Source organism: Chlorocebus sabaeus, chromosome 14 (genome assembly GCF_047675955.1).
Source record: "Chlorocebus sabaeus isolate Y175 chromosome 14, mChlSab1.0.hap1, whole genome shotgun sequence".
Classification (NCBI taxonomy): domain Eukaryota; kingdom Metazoa; phylum Chordata; class Mammalia; order Primates; family Cercopithecidae; genus Chlorocebus; species Chlorocebus sabaeus.
In genome coordinates, this window is record NC_132917.1 from 96750870 (window position 1) to 96777830 (window position 26961).

The following is a 26961-nucleotide window of genomic DNA, read 5'->3' on the forward strand; positions in this document are numbered from 1 at the left end:
AATGGGAACTTGAAGGAAAATAATGCCTGCTGAGGCCAGATGCTCATTTAATTGCCTGGGGGTGGAGCCTGTTTGGTTCTAAGCCCTCCCTCTGAACTTCTGAATGGTGAGGACTGCAAATCAGCTGCCTCCTGCTGGGCCCTGCAGGGTGAAACCTGATGAAGCCCCAGGAACATTCAGTGAGGGGTTAGGAGGGAGGAGAACACGGGTAGATGAAAAGCAAGAAGGAAATGCACCAGCATTCACTGGCAGGCTCTGTCACCCACAGGACAGGGATAAAGACGTGCACACCTGCAGTGCGGACTTTCACAGCCTGGCAATGAGGGCTTTCAGCCTCACAGGTAAATGTCACCTGTTTCACCACCTCCTTAGGGCTGTTCTAGGGCCCCGGCACACAGCCATTTGGGACAAAGGGCAGTTTCAGTGTCTTTCACTCCACGCTCAAGCTACAGATTGTCCTTATAGCTCAGGTATCCTGGGGATAATCCATCTTGTTTTGGTTTTGGGAGCCCAACCCAAGAATCAAATAACTTTCCTAAGGATTTCCAGGAGAAAACATCTTCCCACCAAGGAAGAACCTTACCATTTGGAAAAACACCTCCTGGTAATTTGCAAAAAACCCAGTTTTCTGGGAAGTGATAATCTTGTCATGAGAACCAAAGATAAAGTTGGAGATAATGAGGGAGTGGTTACATAGGAAATATGTGGTCATTACTCTGATCAATTAGTAAATCACTTTCTTCATATGATATACTTTTTAACAGCTTCTTACTAAACGACAGTGCAGGTAAGAGTCACAAGACAGCTTCTTCCTTGAGTCAGTCATCCCCGGCCCACACCAGGGCCTAGCAAGAATGACTTAGGTCACCTGGCTTATTTCCTGGCTACTTGGAGGAGATGGATTTCCCAGTTTACAAATCTCAGCTTCCTAGGATTCTATTCTGATAAAATCTAAATTGTATTTTTTTAAAAAAAGGAATAGGCTGGACACGATGGCTCACGCCTGTAATCCCAGCGCTTTAGGAGGCCAAGGCAGGCAGATCACGAGGTCAGGAGATTGAGACCATCCTGGCTAACAGGGTGAAACTCCTCTCTGCTGAAAATACAAAGAAAACTGAGCCGGCAGTGGTGGCATGCGCCTGTAGTCCTAGCTACTTGGGAGGCTGAGTCAAGAGAATCGCTTGAACCCGGGAGGCGGAGGTTGCAGTGAGCCGAGATTGCGCCACTGCACTCCAGCCTGGGTAACAGAGCGAGATTCCCTCTCAAAAAAAAAAAAAAAAAAAAAAAAAAAAAAGAATAGATGAACTCTAGTGAAATAATCTAGGTCTATCCTTTTACCTCCTCCGTTGTCTGGAGTAATAAAGCTCCCTGCCTCGCCCTCTCTCACAGCACTGAACTGCTTTTCCTGAATTTTCCCACACTGCTGATCACTCACTTGCTAATTTCGATGCATACATTCTTTTTGAGAAAGTCAGTTTGCCAACTCCTCCCACTGGTTTGTCAGAAAATGAGCTTACACTGCGCTGATCTCACTCCTGCTGCCAAACCTCCTTCTAGGGGTCTCTCCTTTGATAATGCAGGGATTATGTAGGCATGGGGAGGTGGGATACCAAGGGGGGATTCTGTCGACGGTGCTGTTCCCCCCTCCCCACCCCCGCCGGTTCAAAGTCATCGAGCCGGGGGGCCTCTCTGACTATCTGGACTGTGCAGACCACCGTGTCTTCCGGTAGGGTCAGGGGAGGGCTTGAGATAAATCTGTAGGGCTCAACCACCAGCCACTGTCCACCTCAGGTGCCCCAAGCGCCATCTCTGCCGGGAGCTATGTGGATGCATCGGTGACAAAATGGAAAGCCTCTGGTCCTGGCGGAGCTTGTTCCAATCAGGAGAGACCCGAAAGCAAGAAACACAGTGAACAAATGCATGATGCCCAGGGGTGGATGGCCGTAAGCACTGAGGAGAAAAATAGCAAGTGGGGTGGGGGGTGTTAAGAGGGTGGAGGATGGAGATGGGCTGCCATTGACAATCGGAGAGCCTGCAGACCTGCCTGAGAGTGACGTTTGGGGAAAGAAGGAAAGGGAAGAAGGTGAGGGAGGTTAGCTAAGTGGACATCTGGGAAAGAGCTCAGGCAGCAGAGGGGCTGGGGTGGGGGCGCGCTGGCAGCCTGCTGCATTCCAGGGTCCTCTGTGTGGCTGGGACGGTGTCGGCCCTCCCCTGCCCATCCCTCAGGGCCTTCGCAGAAACACTCACACGGGGACCTTCTGTGTACAGGCAGCACACGCCACCCATCGCCGTGACCACACTGTCCCTCAGAGGAGCCGCTGGCCACGTGTGTCCCGTCCACATGGAGATGTACTTGAAGATTCTTTACACACTGGGTTTCAAAGACTTAAGTATGGAAAACAGTGTAAAATATTAATAACACAATAACTGATTGTTATCAAAATAGTGGGCTGAATAGAAAATATAGTTTGTTTGTTTATTTATAGATAGGGTCTCACTTTATTTATTTATTTATTTATTTATAGATAGGGTCTCACTCTGTTGCCCAGGCTGGAGTGAACCGGTGCAGTCACAGCTCACTGAAGCCTCCAACTCCTGGGCTCAGGCAATCCTCCCACCTCAATGTCCCACGGGGCTGGGACTGTAGGTGTGCACCGCCACATCCAACTAATTGTTTTGTATTTTTTGTAGAGACTGGGTCTCGCCATGCTGCCCAGGCTGGCCTCAAACTCCTGGGCTCAAGTGATCCACCTGCCTTGGGCTCCCAAAGTGCTGGGATTACAGGCGTGAGTCATGGCACCCAGCGTCCCCCCCTCCGGACCTGCCTTTCTTTAATGTGGCAACTAGATCATTTAAAATTGCATATATAACACAGGCCACCAATGCAAGCCGCAATCCTGGGAGATGCTCCCGTTGGAGAAACCTTCAAGAAGCGGATCTGCTTGGATTTGCAAACGGCCCCTCTGGCCCCAGGGGGATCTGCTGTGCAGAGCTGCTCTGGACTCAGCTCTTCAATACTGCCCTTGAGTGTACTGGGCACCTCCTGACTTTCGACCAGCACAAAGCTCCTTATTAAACGCTGACAAAAATTCCTTCCATTCTAGGTGCCATAATGGATTCATTAATCTCCTATTGATAGCTTTTTGCTGGTTTTCCCACTTTTTGCTATTCTAAGCACTGCTGCGAAGACTCTCCTTTTACCCCACCTGCCTGTGTCTGCTGCAGCTCACATGCTCCGCCTTCCAGCTGTCATAGCTGAGTCCCTGGGTCTCCTCGGCGGGGTGTGTCTGTGGGCACAGGGCTGCCCTGCCACATGCCCCACCCCATAACCTTCCATCTGTGGCCGCTCCTTGTGAGACCCTAAACTCACGACCTCCCCTCCTGTCCTCTCCTCTCCACAAAGCCACCCTTATCGGAGACAGTCAGTCTGCTTCCCAGTTCCCCCAAGGCGAATCCAAAGTCCTCCACTGGCCCACCCACCTCTACCGACTCCTCCCTCACCTTCCGGTCAGGTCAAACGGCCCCAACCAGAGGCTCCCCGGGCCCTTTCATAAGACAGGAGCTTTTCTTCTCAGGTCCGGCTACAGGTACATTGTACCCGCACCTCACCGCAGGAGTGAGAGCCGCAGGGGCGGAGAGGGCTTAGTTCTTTGGCCTAAAGCCTGCCCTGACTCACCGAAGGCGGTCGTTAATGTGCGCAATGATTACAGAAACACAGAAATAAGGCTGGGGGTGGTGGCTCAAGCCTGTTATCCCAGCACTTTGGGAGGCCGAGGCAGGTGGAGCGCTTGAGGTCAGGAGTTCGAGACCAACCTGACCAACATGGTGAAACCCCATCTCTACTAAAGATACAAAAAAAAAAAAAAAAAATCAGGTGGGCATGGCGGCACATGTCTATAATCCCAACTACTTGGGAGACTGGGACAGGAAAATCACTTGAACCCGGGAGGCAGAGGTTGCAGTGAGCCCAGATCAAGCCACTGCACTCCAGGCTGGGCAACAGAGCGAGACTCCATCTCAACGTCCCCCACCCGCCCCGCCACACACACAAACAAAATCTTAATCGTAGTAAGACACAGCTGAAAAGATATGACGGAATGACTCCCCGAGGCTACTGGATGCCACTCCTTCAATCATTTTCCATTCAGAAAACTTCAGATCAGATCATTTACATATGTACGTTAAGACAAGGGGTCCTATATTAATGAATCTTCTCCGTCAAAATCCTGGTCAAAGTCAGAAAACAATCCCACCGGACTCCTGGGAGCATCTGATGTTGGAGAAACCTGGAGAAGTGGAGAAGCTGATCTGCAGGATTTGCAAACCGCGGCACTGCCCCCAGGGGGACCCGCAGCACCGGCGCCTCCCCGTGAGAGTCGGAGCCTCACTGAGACCCACACAGTCAGGATCTGCACCTCCAAAGGCTCCCCCAGGCGGCTCTGGGCACACGGAAGCTGGGAAGACAGCAAATGGGCCCCGGGGTTGGGGGGGGCCAGCACAGTCCAGCCTTTTCTCTTTTGTCTCCTGAAGACTTTCACTGTGGATGTGTGTTAGGGAAGGGGGGAGTGAAGAAAGAGACAGGGAGAGAAGATAGAGACTGAGTGATGCCTCCATTCTGCAGAGAAAAACACCGAGGCCCTATCTCAGCACTCGAGACAGTGGGGCCACGGCGGGACTTATTAAGTCTCTGCCTCTCAGTGCTCTGATCTGCCATGTGTCTGGCTGCCTCTTCCATCCTGACAAACACAATGACTGTAATTCCAAAGTACTGGGAGTTGGGGGTGAAGATGCAGAGAACGGAGGAGTGGGGAGGGAAACGGCAGCCTCTGGGCAGCTACTCTCTAATAAACACGAACACAACACCAGAAAGGGCTTGTAGAAAAGAAACATAAAATGCAACCCAACTACTGACACATGGCCCTCTGTTCCATATTCACCCACACGTTCTTAACAGAAACGCAACTGTGAACATGCAATCTGGTATCCTGACATTTGCCCTGACCAGGTTGTTACCGCATCTTCATCTTTCTAATTTTAATTGCTTCTGACGGCCCATCCGACTGGTCGAGCTTATTTAAAGAGCCCTGATTCTCCCTGATAAAAGGTTGGAGTCCTGTATCAAAAGCTTTTAGTTTTCTGTAACCAAGGGGGAAAACATGCTTCTTTTGAAAGATGACAAAATGTCTAGCTTCGAAGGGTCATCCGAGTATGGCACACAAGGTGGTCTGCATTCATAGAAAATGATGCCATCATATAAATCTCCCACTGTGTGACGGGGTGACACCATCACTCATCATCTGCCTCCCAGACCCAGTAAGTTTTGCAAAATTAATTACTGCACTTTACACTGAAAAGATCCCATCAAAGAATGTGTGTGCACAGGATGGTGAGGGGCGCCGGAGCTGTGTGAGGAGAAATGGCACTGTTCTCAGTTTCCCCTTCCATCCTACTGGGCTCTGAAGCATTGCTTCGGAGATTTTCAATTTTATCTTATAATTAAATAATATGAACTCTACTGGGGGAAGAAAAGCAGCCCATCACATTGGTATTAAGCCTTAATATCATTTTTGCCATCTTGACTCCTATCGCTATAAAAAGTCATTTTCTGTTCCCCTCACAAAACCACCCAAGGAATATTGCTTCAGATACCAAAGGTGCCCATGTGGGGCTCAAGCCTGGTGTCCAATAAATATGTGTGTCATTGACCTAATGCATGTCCAGTCAATTGAAACCTCACACTTCTGACTTCGGTTTTTAGGTTGTAATCTTGAAGTCTTAACAGTTTATACGCATTGACCTGAGGATATTGGAAACTTTTGATTAGAGAAGGTTGAATTCCTCTAAAGGACTTCATGAATGAAGAAGACAGCTAGAACCCCTGGTTTCCTGCTCCTCAGTGGAGATTCCAGGCGGGAGGCAGGCAGCAAACGCTTGCGTTCCTGTCAAGCGCCAGGCGTGGTGCTGGGCGCAGGATGGACACCAGTGAAGACACAGCTACACGCAGCCCTGAACATCCCTGCAGCAGCCACAGGGCCTGGCCACACCAGGGAGCTCTGTGAACTCAGGGAAGCCGGTACACCTCGGGCATCCCTTGCTCATGTGTAAAGTGGGGATAAGTCAGTGCCCAGGATCACTGAGGGCCTGCCACATAACAGAGTCACTAAACGCTAGCTATTCTCACTAGGATTGGAAAGGTTGAAGCTTACTACATTTCTGTGAACTTTCTATAAATACTGTATTGATGTTCACGTCACCACAGGCAAAAAGGACGCCGCTTTCCCATCCAGCCCACCCTAAGAATGCCCCTGGACTTCCCAGTACACTCAGCTCCACCAGGCACCAGGCCCTGCAGAAGCCACAACCTGTGACGAAGACAATGAGTCACTCTTGGTGTGTGGCACAGCGTGATGTGGCGGTGGGTACTTAGTCATGGTCAGTCCGCGATCCAGAGCTGTGGAGCTTATTTTAGGTTGGGTGAAAATCAATTTAAGTTTCCAGATATGTCTTGGGACAACAGAAGATACCCAAAGAAGCAGGGAAAAAAAAAAATAAAAAACAAAAACCCAGAGCCTGAGACAGAAGATACCCAAAGAAGAAGGAAAAAAAAAAAAAAACAAAAACAAAAACAAAAAACCCAGCCTGAGAAATACTTTCTTCATTCAAGGCCTGGGGAGTCAGGAATACAGGAAAGATATTTTCAATTTTATATTATAATTAAATAATATGAACTCTACTGGGAGGAGAAAAGCAGCCCATCGCGTTGGTATTAAGCCTTAATATCATTTTTGCCACCTTGACTCCTATCGCTATAAAAAGTTATTTTCTGTTCCCCTTACAAAACCACCCAAAGAATATCTGCGTAATTTTGAGCAAGTTGGGTTTTGCTCACTTTTGAGCATTAACTAGAATAAGGAGCTTCACCAAGAAAGGCCCCTGAAAAGCATGGTGGAGGCCTGACATGACGGCTCAGGTCTGTAATTCCAGCTCTTTGGGAGGCCAAGGCAGGAGGCTCACTAGAGGAGGCCAGGAGTTCAAGACCAGTCTCAGCAGCATAGTGAGATCCTGTCTCTACAAATAATAATAACAATTAGCCGGTCATGATGCTGCATTCCTGTCTTCCCTGCTACTCAGAAGGCTGAGGCAGGAGGATCACTTGAGCCCAGGAGTTTGAGGCTGCAGTGAGCTGTAACGGCACCACTACACTCCAGCCTGGGTGACAGAGCCAGACATAAGTACTCTTCGTGGTCTAAGGGAGAGTACAATATTTGGAATTAGGATCTGTTTTGCTCCTACCACAATCGCGTATGCACCTCACTCCCTTACCTAAGTTATTTTTCTTTGTGAGTCTTTCTCCCCACTTCCAAAATGAGGGCATGCCTCTCTTGGGACCATGTATCTAGGCTTGGAGATAAGAATTGTAAAGCTCCTAGTATACAAAATATTTTCAACAAATGGTAGCTATGGTCATTTTAATATATTGAATTGTACCATAATTTCACATCTGACAGATAATTCCCCTGAAATTGATACTTGAATGTGAATGTGTTCTCTGACCTCCAGCTACAGGCAATAGTCTTCTATGTCAGGGAAAATCAAGTACTAATATAGAATCAGAATAAAATGGCAAAAAGAATGGGGGCACAACAGATAAATTCTCGAGGAATAACTTACTTAAAGGATTTGTAAATCTGTGGCAGCTAAGACCAGGCCCTCTAAGCACATCTGGAGGTGAACTTCCTTAAAAGAAATGGGTCCAAATGCTCCAACAGGTTCAAGATCATACCTCGGAAGGGTAAAGCTCTTTACAGAGTTTACAAAAAAATTTTGACTTCGGCTCTGCCAGGGAAAGAAAGCCCAGGCGACCCGCCATGGCGGGCTTTCCCAGGGACAGCCCAGGTGTGACCCACGTGGGCTCAAGGCCACCGTATTTGATGCCATCTGCAGAGCTGAGAGCAGCTGTCTCCCATTAACCCGAGGCTGTACCAACCAAGCCACGTTCCCACATAATACTGGTTTCCAAAGTACCTTTTTCCCCAGAAGAGAAGAGGCGTGGACTTACTAACCTCCAATATGTGTAACTCCTCCCAGGTGGCAAAACCAGGGCAACAGAGAACACGGAGATTCTGCCAATGTATCCTAATTTCACGTACCTGTACACAAACTCCCAAGCATTTTAGCAAGCTTTTGGACATGGAGCTCAAAAGAATGACCCATAAATACTTTCCAATACATACAGCATCTTAACGTGTTTTTCTTTCTTTTTTATTTTTTGTAGACACAGAGTCTCATTATGTGGTCCAGGCTGCTCTGGAACTCCTGGGCTCAAGCGACCCTCCTGCCTCAGCCTCCGAAAGCACTCGCATGACAAGCATGAGCCACTGTGCAGGACCCACAGCACTTAAATTCCAAAATCACCTTGAAACCCTGACCTTCCACCTGCCCTGGTGGCTTCCAGAGGTCAGTTCCTCTTCCCGTACCAAAGGTTTCTTGTCTTTCGCGGCCCAGGTAAGGTCACTCCAGGTGCTCCCTCTGCTTTTGAAGGCCTTTGACTGAGAAGCCACTCTGGGTCCTATTAGGACCCCAAGGCGGCTCCATTCGTACTCGCACATCTCCCGGCCGGTTTAAGTCACGCTGGCCAGGCTACTTCCACTTCACTCTCCTAATTTCTCCAATCCCATCCTCTGCTGCATCACCTTTTCTTTCTCTGAGAACCCAACCCTGCAGGAGGAACGCTGATGCTGGGGTCCTTTAACTAGAACGCTAACGCCAGAGCACTTCCCCGGGCGCTGGGGGGCGGGCTGCCGGGCGGGGCCTGGCGCTGCCACCGGGGTGTCCCGCGGGGAGGGGGGCGCTGGGCCTAGGGAGGCTGCGCTGCTGGCTCGGGGAGCGCGCGGCGTACGGATGTCAGGGCCAGGGCGCATGGAGACGACGGGCCGGGCATCACGTAGGCGCTCGCGGCGGGCGGGGCGGCGCTGACAGCGCCCCAACATGCAGCACCCGTGCCGCCCCGAGCGCTCAAGGGCGAAGGGAAGGTCACCGGGACCGAGGGCGGGGGCCCATTCCCGCTCCATCCTTGTGCAGTGCGCGGTCCCGAAACGGGAGGAAATCCGCCATCCGCGCCTTTCCACGCATCTGCGGCAGGAGGAACCGGGAAAATAAAAATCAAAACCCAGCCCCGGGCGCGTCGCGTCTCCAGCCCGCGCTATCACTAAGGCTCCCAGGTGGCGTTCGCCTGGGAAGCGCCGATCTACCCGCCAGGGGCTGCGCGGCCTGGGGCGCTCCACCGTCCGGGCACCGGCGCCCTCACGTGCACCCGGGGCCTGGGGCGCGCAGTCTCCACCACCTCCGGCTCTTCAATGTTAAATGTCCTCCTGGCGCGCCCGCGTCGTGGACCCAGACTCGGGTCCCTCCTGGAGAGCCGCTTCCACATTGCAGGGCAGGGGAAACCCAGAGCCCGCGCCGCGGCGCCGCTGACGTCCCGGAGTCCCCGCTTCCTGGTCCTTCTCGTCCGCGGAGGTCTGCGGGGAGGGCCTGGGACCCATTTTAGTTTTCGGTTTTCTCACGAGCCGAAAGGCAACAGCACATGCGAGCGCAGGAAACCCATTTTTAAAATCTCCCAGCGGAAACGCGAGGGGCTGCCGGACCGCCTCGGAGACGCCAGGCGGGAACCCAGAGCACTCCTTCCGCGTCCCGCATTGCAGCAGCCAGGACCCCGCCCACGCCGCGCGGGGCACGAGGCGACAGGAGGCGCGCGGGGACCCGGCCGTTTCTTCCTCGACATGCTGGGGGGCGGCGTGGGGCGGAGTTGAAGGGCGGGGGGCCACTTAGGAAGTGATCGCGCTGTACCCACGCTTCGGAGGGGAAGCCCGGCCGGGTCCTACAGCTCAGAGGCAGAACGACTCCCGAGGGTCCTCCAGGCGACCCCCTCTGTCAGGCTCAATTTAAAACATAAACCGGAGGGGGTGGAAAGCTCACTATCTTCCGGATGGAGGTTCCTATCGCCATGTCCCTTCCTCCTCCGCCCCACCCGGCAAGGACCCGCGGGCTGCCTTGCTGGCTCACGCCGCCCCGCAGGTACCCCTGCCGCTGCCGGGCACGGGCTTCTCCCCAGTTCTCCCCATCGCTTCCCCGCTCTTCTCCCTGGTTCTTCCCATCGCTCCTCCACCTTTCCCCGCGTCCTCCCGTCGCTTCCCCCCTCTTCTGCCCCATCCCCCAAATCCCCTTCGCCTTGTTCTCCTCGGCTCCGTCCGCCCCTCCCTCGCCGCCGGGAGGGAGGTGCGCACCTTGAGCATCCTCGCCTCTGGTCAGCACGCCGACTGCCTTGCCGGCCCCGGAGAGGTGCTCCAGGAACTTCCGCAAGGAGCCCTTAGGGGCCTGGGAGTCGTCAGTGTCCATGGCGAGGAGGTCGAGAGGAGCCGCTAGTCCCGGTGCGCAGTAGGCAATGTGGACCCTGCCCGCGCGCGCGGGAGTCGGAACTGCTGCCCCGCCCCGCCCCAGGGCCAATGGGCGGTGACGGGCGGGGCCCGAGCGCACGGGAGGGGCTGCGGGAGCGGGGGCGTGGCTAGGTGCAGGGAAAGGGGCAGGTGCGGGCGGGGTGCGGGAGTGGGCAGGAGCACCTACGCCGGGGTCGTCGTAGGTGGGGGCCGTGCTAGCGGTGAGGTGGGCCGCAGACGTGGGGATAGCGCCACAGGTAGGCGGGGTCCCTGCGGGTGGGGCCGCGTCTCTGGTGCTCGAGACTCGCGGGTGGGCTGGAAGGCTCTGGTTGGGGACTTCAGAGATGCCCGGAGTGCCACAGGTGGGAGCAGGGGCAGCGTCCGGGGGACGGGAGACCACAGGGGGGCGGGGGTCACATCGTTTGGGGGGCGCGCCAGGGTGGGGCGGGATAGAACGCGGGGAGCATCTCCCGGGCCGGGTGAGGGAGACCTTGAGTGGGCGCGAACGTCTGGGCGGGGGAAAGCCCTGCACTTGCGGGGAGCGCCGATGGCGGGGCGGGGTGGAATTGGGGCGTGGAGACCCCACCTGGATGCGGAAGTTCGCAGCAGGCCCGGCCGCTCCGGCGGTTGTTGGCGCAGAGCCCCGCTGCGCGCACAGCTTCTAGTTGCCGGCAGGATTCCTTCTGGGGCTGAGCTGGGAGCCTCTGGGCGCGGCTTCCTCGACCTTCGCCCCCAGGTATTCTCTGTAGTCTGAGGTCGGGAAGGACGAACGGAGAGTAGATCCTCCAGGTGGTGGGAAAAACTGAGCGCGGCGGGCTTAGCTATGACGAAGCTGCGATTTCCCGGGCCCACGGGGGCTGTGGCGTCCACTCGGTTCCTGCTAATCCCACTGTATTATAAGGTGGGGAGAGTCAGCTTGCATAGTGAAACCAAAGAGAGCTGCGAGATGGAGAGTGAGAGTGAGAAACCAAGAGAGTGAGACACACACACACACACAAACACACACACACACACACACACACAAACACACAGAGAGAGAGAGGGAAAGAGAGGGAGAGTGAGAGAGACAGAGAGAGACAGAAAAAGTCAGAGAAGCAGAGACACAGAGAGACATAGAAAGATAGAGAAAGATGAGGGGAAGAGAGAAACAGAGACACACAGAGTCTTAAAAAGAGACACAGAGAGACAGAGCAACCAGGAGAGAGACACAGAGAGGGAGAAACAGAGACAATTTAAACCAAAAGAGAAAAACAGACCAGAAAAGAAAAACAACTAGTAGAGCTCGGAACTGCGAAGGTGGAATCATTCCGTTAGTCTCGGGTTTTGCTTCCTGGGTTTGTGACATGGTCAGAGTCCTTGTCTTTGATTTCCTAACACAAGTTGTTAAAGTTGGAAGTGAGTGTGAAATTGAGTTAGTCTAGCTTTATTCTTTCACGGATGAGAAGTGAATTATCTTCAGCAAGGTGGGTGCAGGCGTGGTCCCCGGGGGTCACTGTGGTGAACAGGCTGCCCTTGTGGGCAGCCAAGTTCGTCATCACTGGGACAGAGCCCAGGACACTTCCCCGGCTGGCCAGCCTTTTCCTAGAACCCCACACATTGCAAAGGATGGAGTCCAGATCTATACCATAAAGAAACGAGGGTGGTTACAGAAAGCACCACGATCTCAGCTGAGTGGCTCTGAGCACCCCAACGTTGGGGCACCTCAGTACAGGTTGGGGCAGCTCAGGCTGTGCCCAGCAGGGAGGCCGGCCGATCAAGCTGCAGTCTCCACCCTGAGAGTGTGGGCTCCTTCCCCCAGCGCGGGTTAAAGCATCGTGTGTCCACCTGTGCAGTGACTGGTCCCAGTGGCCCTGGAGGGCTGAAACCCTGGGTCCCGCCACTGGTCCAGGGCATCCGTTTCCCCTTCCTGCAGTTCCTGTGTCTGTGTGTCCAGGGGGCTCCGATCCCTGTCTTAGGACCATGGCTGAGGGGACAAGTTCACCCGCTTTGGGGCTGGCCCGGATCTTGGTTCTGTGGATCCTCGCTGTGTGGCTCTGGAACAGTTCTGTCCTCAGGAGATGGATCTTCACAGCTGCCTCTTGGGGCCATGAGGAGAATTAATAGGACGACCCCCGGGTAGCTGCTCAAAGCCCTGTGTGGGGCCAGCCCTGTGTCTCCACCAGTTCCTTTGCTCTGTGCTCCGCCCCACTGTCACATCGCCAGCCTTTATTTCCTTTTCCTTGGACCCAGACAGCGAATGCCCCGCTGGTCTTGGCAGCCCCTTCTCTAGTCTGTCCTCAAATCACTTCCTGACGGACAGCCCTGACTAGCCATCAACGTGACCAAAACCCCACAAAATAGAACCCAACTTTCCTATTAAACTGTACAGAGCTGTCCCAGCCCCACTTCTCACAGGCTGGCCTCATTCGCCATGGGATCCATGGTTCTCACCTGGGGCTGGGGGTGCCCCTGGCATCTGGTGGGGAGTGTCAGGGATGTCCCTCCAGGCCCAGTATAGTCCCCTAGCTGGTGGCCGGCAGACAGCAGCACCCAACCTGATGTCCCTGTGGCTTCTGGTTCCCCGAGGCTGGCTGTGCTTTGCTGCCTCTACATGCTCTCAGACGGGTGCCCTCTCTCCACCTTCACTGGTTAGCAGTGTTCCATCCATTAGAGCTCAAAGCACTGCCTCCCAGCAATGCAGCCCCTTCTCCTGGCCTGCCGTCTGCCTGTGCCCCGCGGTCTGTACCGTGTCCTCACGGACCCATCAGAGCGAGGCTCCCAGGGATGGAGAGGTTCCTGCTTGTGTCTGTTTGTGTCTCTGTCCCGCCTTCTCTGGACCTGGCACCGTGGCCTTTGCCGACAGAGGTCTTGGGTTGATTGTCAGTGAAGCAGACAATCTATATGGCTCTAAATGGCTGTGAACATGCTTGATTGGGTTATTTTTAAAATAATTGTATATGTAAACATTTGAGTGTGACACAGGTGGATTTTTGGGCGAATGGTCTTGTTCTTCAGGGAGTAACCACAGGCCCATCCACAAGGACCATTTCCAGCTAATTTATGGAACGCTGTTCTACCTGGTTAATTTTCAACGTTATCTCAGCCTGAGAGGTAGGTCAGCATGTGACGAAGTTCACTGGTTTGAATCCTAATCTGCTCCTTAGGAGCTGCACCTTCCATGCCTTCGTTTCTTCCTTGGTTAGGTACGGAAGGTATGAGCTACCTCAGAGTTGTGAGTGAGGCCTGCATCGAGTGACCGCATTAAAGTGACAAGGACTGCACCCGGAGTGTTGATATTTAAAGACCTTTAAACATCGCGATGCCGCATTTTGGTACCCAGGTAAAACAGCAAAGTTATTTCAGATGCAGACACAGACCCTCGGTGAGGTGGGGGGCTGATGGCAGGAGGTGGACCACCGACCCTGTAACGAGGGCGTGGTCTGTTCGAGGCTGAACGAAGTGCACATCATTGCATGTACCACGGAGGTCCCTCTCGTGAAGTCCTGGAAGGGTCCATGTGGCTGAGCCATGTGGTCTGTCCATGACGTCCGGCAGGAGCAGAGCTTTCGGGTGCAGCCTTGCTCTTGTGCGCACAGCCCTCAACGGTCTCAAAAGTCTGAGGCTTAAAGCAGGCTTGGGGTTTCCTTACACCTCCTGGACATCTAATTTGCCTGGCAAACATGTTTTTCTTGGGTGTAAAGGTGAAGGAGTGGGTGATTCTGGTGAAAGTGTACTAATTACTGCACTTCTGGGTCAGTGGCGCTTGGTTGAAGACACTATCTGCCCTGGATGGACATCTCTGGGGTGGTGAGAACCGGTGGCTGGATGTCGCGGGGTTGCCAAGAAGATGCCAATTTTTTCCTTTTTCCTCAGTAACAACACCCTACTTTGTTTAGGGAAGCAGCACACCCAGCTGAAAATCCAATTCTCTTGCACGTCAGAGCGGCTGGTGACACAGGTCCAGATGCTGGGATGCTGATGGGGGGTCCTGGAGTGGGAGGTGTCAGGAGGCTTTCCCGACCCACAGCAGCCCTGGGCCCTTGTCCGGCCTTCTTGCCTGGGGCATGACACCAGGAAGGAAAGCAGCTTCGGGGGCCCGAGGGCCAGAAGGCAGAGTCCTGGCGTGTGAGGCAGGCCTGGGCCAGGCTCCTCGGAGGATGTCACAGACCTGCTGCCCATGCAAGGACCACCCACCTCTGAGCCCCACGCAGATATTCCTCCGTAGCCAAGTGAAATCCTGGTACGGCGAGTGAGGCAGTCAGAGGCACCTTTTGTGGAAGGAGGACAAAGCTGGAGAGAAAGAGGTTTTCCTAAAGGCACAAGGCGCTGATTCTGCATTAGGGATAATTCCTAGGAGTGTGGTTGCTGGTGGGTGGAAAACTGTAGCCAGAGAATAAGTGGGAGTGGCCCTTGCTGGTATTTAACTGATTTGTTCACGAATGGTCCGAACAGTTCCAGAGAAAAGAACATTTCGGACACAGAAGTTTTCACCCTGCCTGACAATCAGCCTGACCGTGGGCTGTTCCATCCTTCCTGGGCGACACTGAGAGGGTCTCAGGCCCTTCCGGCCCTGTGCTGGCATTTCCCCAGGGTGTGTGCCCCATCCCGAATAGGCTGGAATGCCTCTGGGTGCAGCTGAGCCTCTTGAAAAGGGAAGAGACATGTGATGTGCTCTGGCTGAACAGGAAAATGAGGGAGGACAGGGAGAGGGGCCTGGAGGTGAGGAGGATGGTGAGCAACACTGGGGACAGAGGACGTAGGGTAACACCAGGGACAGGGGGATGGAGGGTAACGCCTGGGACAGGGGCATGGAGGGTAACGCCGGGGACAGGGGATGGAGGGTAACACCACTTCTCCAGGTGCCTTTGGGGGATGCTGCCGCCTCTCGCACCCCAGAGTGAAGTCAACAGGATTCTGTCCCGTGGAGCCCCACAGCCTGGCAGCTGGGATTGTCGCAGTATGAACCACTGTTCACTAGCTCTGCACCCTGGGTCAGGCTCCCTGGTGTTTCCACCCTGGTTTCCCATCTGGACAGTGGGACCCTGATGTCCCCGTCCCAGCTGCGCCCAGAGCGCTGGACTCCAACGTGTCGTCGGCACTCATTAGCGTTTCTCTTGTTGTGGTCCGTGGATGAAGTGGCTCTCTCTTTGTGTGTTCACAGCCCTCCTGCTCACTTTACCTTCTGGGAACACTTTTTACATAGCTTCGTATGTGGGGAGGACTCGAGTGATTAATTGAATGTTTCATCAGGTGCAGTTCTTCTGTTTCCCAGTTTTGACACAACATTTGGTGAAATTTCCAGGGACTCCTGTGGTCAGCCTCACGGTTTCACTCTGTCACTTTCTAATGCAGTATTCTTTGGGAGTCTTTTCAATTAAGCGCCATCATTTAAAAATAAGTTTTATAATATGCAGTTTCAGGTTAATTCTTTACCTTTGGGTCTCAGGCAGTAGCTACCTACCTGTGAGTAGTCACAAAGGTTCACGCAGTTTTCTCTAGGCGTCCCTGGCTCGTAGCTCAGCAGATCCCTTCAGATGAGTCAGCCAGCTGTGTACCTGCATGTTCAGGATACTTGTCAGGGGCCTTCCTCAGAGCAAGACCGACGCTTACCTCATCCTTGGGACTTTGGAGCCCGCCCTGGAGAGACTCCAGCCACATCCTAAGGGGCCGTCCGGGTCCCACAGGCTGGTGGGAGTGACTTCTGAGCCACTCCAGACCACACTTTGTGTTCCTACACCCCACAAAGCCACTTAAAGTGCCGTGTTCTGGTGCTGTGTGCCTCACCAGTGTGCCACACAAGCCTGCACAGGGATCTGAGCGGGCGCTGCCTTCCTCAGGCTATGCTTGAGTTTTGGGGCAACTGGAGCACTCGTGGCTGTGATTCTTGCCACTGTCTGGGCTTCCCTAGAGGGTCTCACCCGCAGCCTGAGGACCACATCGGCAGCCACCGAGGAGCCGCCAGGTGCGGCCTTGGTCCCACTCAGTGCTTCTCGACTTTGGTGAGAGAGGAGACAGCAAAACTTCAGCTGGGAGCCCCAGGCCTTCTCTGCTTGGGGCCTTGGGACTGACATAGCACAGATCCTGCCATCCACGTGCTGGGGGCCCCGCCGTGCGGCTCCCTCCTCTGGTTAGGGACTGCACCCTTGGGCTGTGCACCTCCTGGTTCTCACACTCAGGGGCCCAGGGAGGGTGGTGGATGAAGAGAGAAGGAGAAGGGTGGCAGTTTGAGCCCAATTGTGTTGACTTTGTCTTCCGCCTCTTGTCCCTAAGTACATTGGCAAAGTTTTCCAGATGAAAACTCAGAAGGGATTTTTAATGACTGGAATCTGTGAATTCCATGGAAGCCAAGTCTGTCCACCTCTTTCACCCGCCTCATTTCTCCCCGTTGGGGCTGATTTTGGCAGCGTTCATAGGGGCAGGGACGGAAGGGGTGGGGGTCAGCCGTTGGCCCTCTGTCCCTTCCCTCCTCCCCTCAGCGCCACAGCATTTCGGTGTCATCCCCTTCCGTGCACGCGTCCTCAGGAAAACCAGGTGCGGCTGGAGGGAGATGCCTGTGCCTACTCCCGTGACCTTCCCGGCCACCCTGGCTGCAGCGGCCTCTCGGCAGGCATCTTTCTGGTACTGCCTCCGTGCCCCTCCCATCACCTGACGCTCGTGTTCCTGAATCTTCACGCGTGTGCTCTGTGCAGCCACCTCACGGGTTCCCTGGGAACGGAGACAGTGTCTCACGCCAGTCAGAATGCTCTTCTCTGTCCACTGAATAGTCCAACACAGAATCATTCCTCTGTGATTATTTATGCTTTGTTATGTAGAACTGGAATAAAGAAAAAGTGAATTTAGACATTACAGCCATCAGGTTGAAGCTTAGTAATTGCATTAGGGAATTAAATGGAAGCATTTGAGCTTCTCGAGTTCTAATTCCACATCTTCGTATCCCCATCACCCCATACCCAGTGTCTAACACAGCTCTTGGTCTAGGAGTTTCTTGATAAATGCTTACTGAATTGAACTGTACTGAGCTTAACATTCCCACACAGAGTTAGAAGCCAGTCCCTGAACAAATTGCATTTAGAATATGAGTTTGACGTTACTGTGGTAAGGGGTATCCTACATGTCATAATTCCTAGTCAATGTCGGGTATTTAGTCAAATAGACTCAAGTATAGAGAAGCATAGGCCCATCTGGCAAAAGGGCAAGGCACGGTGCTTTAGGTCCAGGTCCCCAATATCAACTATGAAAATAAAACGTCAACTCCAATGACAGCCCTGTCCTAAGCTGGTCACTGTTTATGCTAACAATTATAAACAGCTCGAACTTGCTGTCCTGAGAGGCAACGTACCCTCCATTCTCTCTGCAGTGTAGCTGCCTTGGTGGATGGAACATGCCCCTCCTCCCTCCCTCTCCCTATCCCTCCCTCCCCCCTCCTCTCTCCCTCCCTCTCCCCTCCTCTCTCCCTCCTTCCCCTCTCCTTCTTCCTATCTTCTCTCACCTTTCTCCCCCCACCTTCTCTCCTGGACAAGGGGTAGAAGAGAGGAGACCTCCGGAATCTTCTGCTTCATCCAAGCAGCTTGGGGGCAGCATCAACAGCTGCAATTTGGCTGCCCCAGCAGGTGCCTCAGGGCAGCCTTTCTGATGGGAATCCTGGAATCGTGTCTTTCCTTAATGTGTCCTAAAGGCTGGAGGACATGAAGTGAAACAATGCTCCATGCTCAGTCCTGTGATTTTGTGTAATTATTGGACTTACTTTGAAATTAAACTAAATGATACCCAAGGTAGAGCATGAAAAAAAAGAGAAAAAACAGGCTATGGTGTTTGAAAAACAAACAAAACCGTTTGGTTTGTTGGTTTGTTCTTAGACCTTCACAGGCTCCTAGGTCACACGTTTCAGTTTCTCAGCAAGTGACATTCTCTGCAGAAGCTGTGTCAATCTCTTGTTTGATGATGTCAGCCACGGCAGAAAGAAGCACTCCGTAGGCCCCGTGCTCAGCACCTTGGCGTGAGCTCCTGCCATCTTTCGTTCATGCTCATCACAGCTCTGTGCAGTGGGCATCCTCCTGATCCCTGTGGGAGGATGGGGGATGGAGGCGGAAGGGTGAGTGATGGCAGGATCACATGAGGGGTCTCTCCCGAGGTAGGGAGGGGAACCGTCCCAGGACCTTAGTGCCCATCGAATCCTTCCTCCTCCTCCTCTGCCTCTCTGTGACTGTTTGACTCAGGCTGCAGGGACGGACATGAGTATGTGCAGAGCCTGTGTGCACCCCTGGGAATGTGTGCTCATATTGGCAGGGAGGGATGTGAGGTTGTACAGAGCGTGTGTGCATACCTTGGCCGTGTATGCTGGCGTTGGCAGGGACAGATGTGAGCACGTATGGAATGTGTGTGCACACCTTGGGGATGTGTGCTGGCATTGGTAGGGACAGATGTGTACAGAGCGTGTGTACACACCTCGGGGTGTATGCTGTTGTTGACATGGACAGATGTGAGCGTGTACAGAGCGTGTGTGCACACCTCGGGGTGTGTGCTGGTGTTGATAGGGACAGATGTGTACAGAGCGTGTGTGCACACCTGGGGGTGTGTGCTTATGTTGCTTTGTAACCGGCAAATACGTGGCCCGTTGCGTCGGGCGGCCCTGCGCCCATGCTGAGTCCGTCAGTGGCCCTCGGGTTGGGGTCTCCGTCTGCCCAGACAGCACTCGAGTGGCTTGAGGTTTCAGATTCTTCCTCTACGGATACTTGGGCCTCCTCAGGACCAAACATCAGAACCAGCCAACTGCAAACTACAAGAACGTTCAAATGCATCTTCAGTAGGAAAAACAAAAGCAATTGGAAAAATTTTCCAACGTGACCCCGTGGTTAAGCCGTTAGATACTCCAGCCAACAGATTGAGTCACTTTAAAATTCACACCAATTAAAATGGTTGTGAGAGTTGCAGACCTTTACCGCTAAACCTTGAAATAATTGAAGCATTCTGCTCCACTTGCTTACAAACTAGGGTTGGGGATACCTTTCAGTCCAAAGTAGCAACCTTCTAAATCCAGCTTAGATGCGAGGCTCCCACTGACACAGGAAGAGACAGTGGCCCTTGATTATTCTCCTGTGTTCAGATACTGTGTCATTTCCTTTTTTTTTTTTTTTTTTTTTGTATACTGATCATCACTTCTGCTTTTCCAATTCAAACTAAAGGGAGTTTAGTTCTGTTTTGGAGAAGCTGTGGTTAGTGGTTTCTTTTCATGGTTTGCTTAATCTCTTAAGTCTGGTGCTTACATTACCCAAATAGACTTTTCTTTAGTACCACAGTGCCATAACCAGGGCTTCTCCCTCCATATCTGCTCCCCAGGAGGCTCCCTAGGAATGGGAGCTGGAGATCCAGCCCCTCTCCATGTGCCGTTTTCTTTGAGTCCAAGGCAGGTTTGGCTCAGAGAAGAAAAGAGGCCTCCGGGTTAGCTGCCTCTGACTGCTTGCTTGTGAAATGTTTAATGATAAGGCGACTTCAAAACTAATTTACACATTGATACTTGTAGCTTGAAGTATCACCGCAGTCATAAGAACAAGAAACACTCCCATAAAGTAGATAAGCAGAAAAAAAGCCATAGAAGTTTAATAGAGCACAAATAAAATGGTGTTGTAAGAATGTACAGTGGGAAATGCTCTCAGTCCAGCCAGATCCAGCTGTGACGTCAGTCCAGCTGTGGTGTCCTCCTGTAAAAACATTCAGCCACATGTGGCCCTGATTGCAATCACTAGTCTGAATTTTGATCCAGAATGTTCTTGGGGGCCGATGCTGGGACTGTTCCAGCAGTTGAGTCTGATTGGGCGTCACAGTGGTGATGTGCTTATCGCAGACAGCTGGGCTGAGTGGTGGCCACCCGTGCACTCGCCACGTGCAGCCGTTATTCTGGTGATGGGGTTGCATGCGGTGCGGCTTGTCCACCTGGGCTATTAAAGTACAGGGAACCCAACCGCGGGCGGGTGCCTCCCGACATGGGAGCTGTCTTTTTTATCCAGGGCCCTCTGGCGCTACAGACCCCTGCCGCCAGTCTGAGCTCACAAGGAGGTACCGGAGGGCTCTGCTGGGGCATGGAGGTCCCTGAGCAGGTGGTCACTTATTGCTTGTGGAGTGGTCCGTGGCCTGTGAGTTTATTCTCGGGGTTTGTGTGGGCGAGGTTAACCAGTTCACAGCTGGGCACTTACCCCTTACACAGGTGACACTAGTTAAAGTGGAATCTATATTAGCTCACACAGGCGTGTCTGAGGAACTGGGAGGGTGGGGAGGTTTGGCCCTAGCACTAGAGCCTGGGCTCCTGACATTCTGCGTCTTCCTGTTGGGGGGCCGTCAGGGCCGCTGCGAGTCCTGAAGACAGTAGGTGCCATATGGACCAGGGGATGCAGAAGCCTCTAGAGGCTGTGGGGGGCAAGGAGACGGTCGCTTACCCAGAGCCAGCCCTGCCGACACCTCGACGTTAGATGGTGGGAACTGTTTTGGACTCCAGCTTCCAGAAATGTGAGAAAATAAGTCAGTGTTTAGGGTGCTAAATTTGGGGTGATTTAGTGGAGAAATAGAAAACTAGCCCACAAAGGTGCACGCATTGAAATGTGCTCTCTCCAGGTGTTCACAGTGGTGTGAAGGGGATGGCATCAGCGTTCTGGGAACTGTGCAGTTTCACTGAAGGAAGGGGGTTCGCCACTCCTTTCCTCATGTAACTGAAGGTATGTATGCCTGCCACACTGCCCAGGAGACAGGGACTGGAATTCTGACTTTATTTCTTATGGGAACTAAGCCACAGTCAGAACACAGTGAGGGCTGAAATGAGCTTCCTACAGCCTGAACTGGGAAGAGGAATCGCAAGTAGCTTGTTTTTTTCTACACAGACCTGTCCTTTCAGGTTTTGTTAAGTTCTGGAAAAAGGGAGAAGCCAGGCACACCTCAGCGAGGGACAGTGTTTCTGGAGGTGGCACGGCTTCAGCCTTAATGTGGCCGTGTGGTTGGGAGGCTCAGAAACTGCCCTCCAAGGGCACTCATCTGTTCCTTATTGCAGTAATACTTCGTTTACAGAAATCCACAGAAATTACAGTGCGGGAGGCCTCTGGTCTGGATGGGTTTGTGTGGACCGAGGTCACGGGGTGTTGTCCCAAGTGCTTATCCTGATCTGGCAGAGGCTCTGTTTCCAAATAATTATTCTTCAGTTTCAGAGCCTATACCTGAGTGATAGTCTTTTAACTTTGTTGCATAAAAGTAAAGTATGTCTTGAGGGTCTAAAAACCTATTTAGTAGTCATGGCTTTAAACTCATACATGGGGCTTTGGGATGGAGTGAAAACCACTGTCACCTGCGTGGATGCTGCGTGGTATTTTTAGCGTGGTGGCCTGCTCATGCCTTGAGCTCCATCTGCAGTGTGAGCAACAGCTGTGCATTTGAGAAATGTAGGCAGGTCTGCTTGCTCCTCCAGGGGCCTGCGGGCATCCGGGTGAGGGGCCTGGGATGAGGCCACATCAGTGGGAAGGAGCTTGATTGTGTCAGCAGATATGTCTGCTTCTACAGGCCTGAAAGCCAGCCAGAACCCAGTTTTCCTTTGGTCATCTAATGCCAAAAAAAAACCGTTTCTTGGAGATTCTTGTAATTTATATTAATGAACCATTTGACCATAAATAAAATGTTATAAATGCATGAGGCTTTACAATTTGGCAGATGTGTAACTCACATGTCGTTATATCAAACTGTTGAAGATATTTGTTTCACTTGAAGGCTTTTAGCATTTTATGCGCAAACCAAATGCCAGTAGCATTTTGAAGGAGTATTTTGGAATTTTAAACACAGTGGGACAGTGCTGGGTCTCTGGGATGCTGGTGAGGTGGACGTGACCTCAAGCTCTTGGAGCTTGCAAGCAGGATTCCTAAATTGTCACACCTGCAGTGCTGGAAGTCAAAGTGGGTTTCTGTAAATGAGGTATTAGTGCAATAAGGAACAGATAAGTGCCCTTGGAGGGCAGTTTCTGAGCCTCCCAGACACCCCAGGAGGAAGCGGGGTGGGGGGCAGTTACCCACCAGAACCTGGACGGTGGATCGTGTTTGCTGGTGGCCCTGCTTGGCAGGCCATTACGTGCAATAAGAAACAGGTGAGTGCCCTTGAGAGGTTTCTCAGCCCCCTTCAGAACCGCAAGTGGAAGACGCTCCAAGGTGGGGGGTGGGGGTTCGGTTATCCACAGGAGCCTGGTTGGTGGAGCTGGGTTTGCTGGTGGTCCTGCGTGGCAGGTCATTACGTGCAATAAGGTACAGGTGACTGCCCTTGAGGGCGGTTTCTCAGTCTGCTTCGGAACTGCAAGTGGAAGACGCCCCAAAGTGAGGGGAGGCTGGTGGTCGGTTATCCAGTGGGGCCGGGTTTGCTGGTGGCCGCTGCATGGCAGGTCACTGCGTGGAGCGATGGGAGGTGAGTGGAGTGGGAATAGAGGATACACCCTCCACAGCTACTGCTGGCAGTTGGCTCTGGTAGCAGAAGGGGCATAGATAGAGGGATTCCCATCAGGGGCAACACGACTGGGGTCCCACGTGTGGTGGATGCCGAGGTGTGGCTATATGTAATCTCAGTCTGCACAGCCGTCCTGGTGAGTGGGTTCAGTTACCTTCCCATCTCACATTTGAGAAATCTCGGGGGCTCACATCACAGCTAGGTGGGTTGGAATTAATGTCTCAGGCAGGACGTTGGCCCCAGAGCCCAGATCTTACCCGCCCCCACTCTTTTCAGTCCACCCAGCTTGTAGAGAGGGTTGTGTGGTGGTGGGTGGTGGCTGAGAAACCAACACAGTAGAAGGGGGGGAGGAAATAAACCAGGCAGGAGACACAGGCAGTGCTTGGGAGATCTGCACGGGGTGTGGGTGTGGGAGGCACCTCTGGGCCTGTGAACCCCGTTCTGTGCTCCTGGCTTGCCCAACCTTGGCCCTCAGCCACATGCTGCGTGCTTTAGGTGAAATCTCAGTCCCTCATGTGGTGCGGGCATCTTTTCTCCCTGGCTTTGCCTCTCTTTAAATCACGGAGTCTCAGTGGGGATGGCGGGGTGGTTGGTGGTTCACGGAATTTGCCCTCCACTTCCCCATCCTTGTCCTGTCCTGTCTGGCCTGTTACCTGAATCTGTGTCTCTTCAGAGCCTGCAAATGAGTGGAGGCCACGGCAGCCTCTTGCTGACCGACCTCTCAAACTCTTATTCATCAGAATCGTGTTAAATGCTGATTCCTAGGCACCCCATTAGACTCTACGCCTGTCTGGCATGGGTACTTTGGGGAAGGTACAGAAGGTTGCTGGGCTGTTCCAGGAGGGAATTTGCATTTGTAGAATGTCCACTGTGGTCTTTCCAGCACTCTACTTTCCACACACACATGGCATTAAACCTGGAAGATCCCTGGGTGCTGTGCTGGTGAGGAAGCCTCGGCTGGATGAGGGGTTGCTGGGGCTCAGACTTGATTCCTGGGCTGGGGGCTGCGGGCTTATTCTCTTCAGTGGTGCTGCTGATGGGATGCCCTGAGAAGTCCTGCTGTGCGCTCAGGGGAAGGTGCAGAGACAGGCTCAGAAAAGACAGACCATGGATTTAAAAATTCCTACTGGAAAATCTTTTATGAGCAAAGTAATTTGCATCTAACTGAAGACAATCATTGCTTGAATAATTGGTTTGTTGACAAAGTTGGTCCTATGAACAGATTAAAGTTTTCATTCATGCCTTGTCTATAATGTAAATAGGAGCTATTACCACAACTTATATTAGCTTTAAATTTCGTATCAGATTGCAGTCCAGATTACAAACGGCTGCTTGATAACCTAATTGATAAAATGGAGGAATTTAGTGCTTGGAACCCAGAGTGAAGGGAACAGAATTGCTTTGGTTTCTCAAAAGCGTGTTGACTGAGTGGTGACCTGGGGTGAAGAGAAGTGGCTAGAGTCATTACACTCGAGGAGATGATCTGCTCCCGCCTTTCTCAGCTGTCTTCTGGACAAAACAAAAGGGTGATAAATGGAAAAATTCAGCACTGAGTTCGTCTATGCCCTGAGCTTCTCATACGGTCATTAATGGGCTGTATCTGTGAAGCCTCCATAGAGGCACAAAGGAATTAGGCTAGAGTAAGGCGGCCGGCGACCTCTGGTGTCTGGACCGCGTGTCATTTCCTAAAGCCCTTTTGGATGAAATGACAGTCGCAATGTCTGTTCGGAGAAGTGTAATCTCACGTATGAGATGCAGATTTTAAATGATGCAGATTTTAAACACCAAAGTCAGGAAGCTTGGTGGGAGTGGCTGTCTTCCAAGTGGTTTTCTGTGCTGCCATGGATGAGGTGTGGATGTGTCATCTGTTGGTGAGATCCACTGGTGAAGGGGCTAAGCAAACCATGGAGGTGGGGGGGTGTGAAGCTGCATCTCTTCTGGCATCCCAAGGAAATACATTTTGTAAAACTTGTGAATTTGACCCTGACCCTAACCCTGAGTGTTGAAGTCTGGTGCAGTGTCTTGAGCCCTCTTCTGCATTGAGGGTGAGTGACTGTAAATGACTGATTCCTCAGTGGTGAAAGTTCAAATTTAGCTTCTCTGAGGAAGCCAGACCTCAGTCACCCGTATCCATTGTAAACACTGCGGCCCCTACGCGGGTGGCTGCAAGTATCCAGGCCTTCCTTGGAGAAGCAGCCGTGAGGTGCTTGATGATTTGATAACATTAGCCACCTTCTGTCTTCTGTCTAATCACGGTACAAATGATTCTCCTACAAGGAAATGGATCTGGTTTCTTCCCGATCGTTGGAAGAAGCAGCCCGCCTAGGGACTGCACCGTCCTCTGCACTTTCACAGCGAAGCCTGTGTCCGTCTCCAAGGAGTATCACGTGTGTCGTGGGAGTCGCCTCCTTAATTCTTCCTACTTTAGAGGGCTCGGGTAGCTCTGCCTGTTTCACCCGGGATGAGCAGCGGGTGGTCTCTGGCTGCTGTGGGACCAGCGCTTGTGTTTTACCCGCGGCGAGCAGCAGGTGATCTCTGGCTGCTGTGGGACTAGGGCTTGGGGGTGCATCATCACATCCGGTGGCCTGTCCAGGTGGGCATCATTGTCTTTTGCCTGTTGCCTGAGGGAGCTGTGATGCCATGGGAGTCATGCTTGTCAGGGCCAACCCAGTTCTTCCCGTGTACACCTCTCCTGCTGGAGTGCCTTTCCTTATGATGACTTGTTGAATTAACATGGAGAATGTAGAGAGGCTCTGGGCCTCTCTCTCCCGTTCTTACTCCCTGGAGCTGTGAGGCCCAACAAGGGAGCCCATAGCCAGGGGCTTCTTTAAATTTAATTAGAATAAAGATTTGATTACATAGCTAAACACATTTGAAAAGAACTTCACAGATTAAATTCCAGATTCAACCCTTCAGGCCCAGTGGCCACGTTTTGGGGCTCAGCAGGTGTAGGTGGCTGTTGTCTTTCTGTGTTGGCTGAGCAGATTGGGGCGTTTCCAGTTCAGCAGGCAACTCTCTTGCATGGCTCTGCCTGTGGTGAGGGCACCTAGGCTGGAGAGCCTCGTGGGAATCCCTTAGGCCTCTGGCTGCAGCCAGGCTGCACGGTTCCTGTGCCCCGGGTCCTCTGCAGACCCAGATGGATCCCACCACAGAGCCAGCACTGCTAGACTTGGGTACGGTGTGCAGACAGCAGAGGGTCACATCCGGGCCTTGCAGGGGCTGGGGTGACTGGCCTCCTTGGCCAGGCTCCTGTCTCCGAGTCTTCAGGGGAAATGCATCTACCATCCACCATCCACACCGTGCACCAGAGGAAAACTGCAGGCTTCTCTGTGGATGGTGAATTGAGATCATGCAGAGTGACTAGGTTTGGGCTTCTGACCAGCGTGGAACCTGATACCTTTAGGTGGAACCTGACATGCCTCCATGTGTACAATGCAAAGAGAAGGCAGCATTGTCAGCTTGAATCCAGATGTGCTCCCGTTTTGAGGTGGAAGGTTCTGGGAGTATTGGCCATTGGTGATTGTGCTGCCATGGAGGACTTTGAATGCAGGCACTGGTTTGGGATAACCCTGGTTTCCTGGTCCTGTATGTGGGCATCCCTGAATATCCTGGACTGGAGGAAGGCAGGGCAGATGGGAGGGTGACAAGAGGTTTCAGGTGTTTCCAGCTTTGGGGACTGATGCCATCAGATGGCCGAGATCAGGATGGTGGTGGCCAGGGACCAAAGCAGGGGTGCGTGGAAATGCCATGTTCCTCAGAGCATGGGGAGGACCTCTTGAACTCTATTCCTGGGCAACAGTTCTTCCATTCTCAGGAATCTGTGCCATTGTAATTGAGTAGCAAATTCTGTAGTTGCTCTAATTACTTACTGTTAGGTCCCCATCCCAATTACCATAAATTAGCAACAGTGATAACAGTTTGCCTGGTCAAACCTTACCAAGAAAAACCAGTGGACCTAGTTTTAGTTGCCTCCAGTTCCCTCCAAATCAGATTCCTTAGCGGCTTGTGTCCCCACACTTGCTGCAGTTCCTCCTGGGCCTGGCATGCACATTCCAGACGTTCACATCTCTGCTCAGATGCAGGCGTG

At 52.7% G+C, this 26961-nt stretch overlaps 1 protein-coding gene and 1 long non-coding RNA gene across 2 annotated transcripts; both read right to left on the minus strand.

Moving 5' to 3' along the window:
• Positions 1-4122: 4122 nt before the first annotated feature.
• On the minus strand, positions 4123-6268 carry LOC140713373 (uncharacterized). The gene is made up of 2 exons (XR_012095433.1): positions 4416-6268; positions 4123-4286 (listed from the first exon to the last, which is right to left on the minus strand). It is a non-coding gene; the product is annotated as an uncharacterized lncRNA (long non-coding RNA).
• A 1184-nt stretch (positions 6269-7452) lies between these two features.
• On the minus strand, positions 7453-11254 carry LOC140713370 (uncharacterized). Its single transcript, XM_073023172.1, has 4 exons — positions 11020-11254; positions 10284-10769; positions 9252-9531; positions 7453-9132 (listed from the first exon to the last, which is right to left on the minus strand). Exons 2-4 carry the CDS (start codon positions 10393-10395, stop codon positions 8652-8654), a joined length of 873 nt encoding a protein of 290 aa, XP_072879273.1. The 5' UTR covers positions 10396-10769; positions 11020-11254; the 3' UTR covers positions 7453-8651.
• Between the last annotated feature and the right edge of the window lie 15707 nt (positions 11255-26961).

Coding starts and splice junctions, on each gene's coding strand:
- LOC140713370 (XM_073023172.1), bottom strand. CDS start 10,395: ATGGACACTGACGACTCCCAGGCCCCTAAGGGCTCCTTGCGGAAGTTC. Junction 9,532..10,283: donor CAGAGGCGAGGATGCTCAAG/GTGCGCACCTCC, acceptor AATGGGTCCCAG/GCCCTCCCCGCAGACCTCCG. Junction 9,133..9,251: donor GGCCGCGCAGCCCCTGGCGG/GTAGATCGGCGC, acceptor CTCCTGCCGCAG/ATGCGTGGAAAGGCGCGGAT.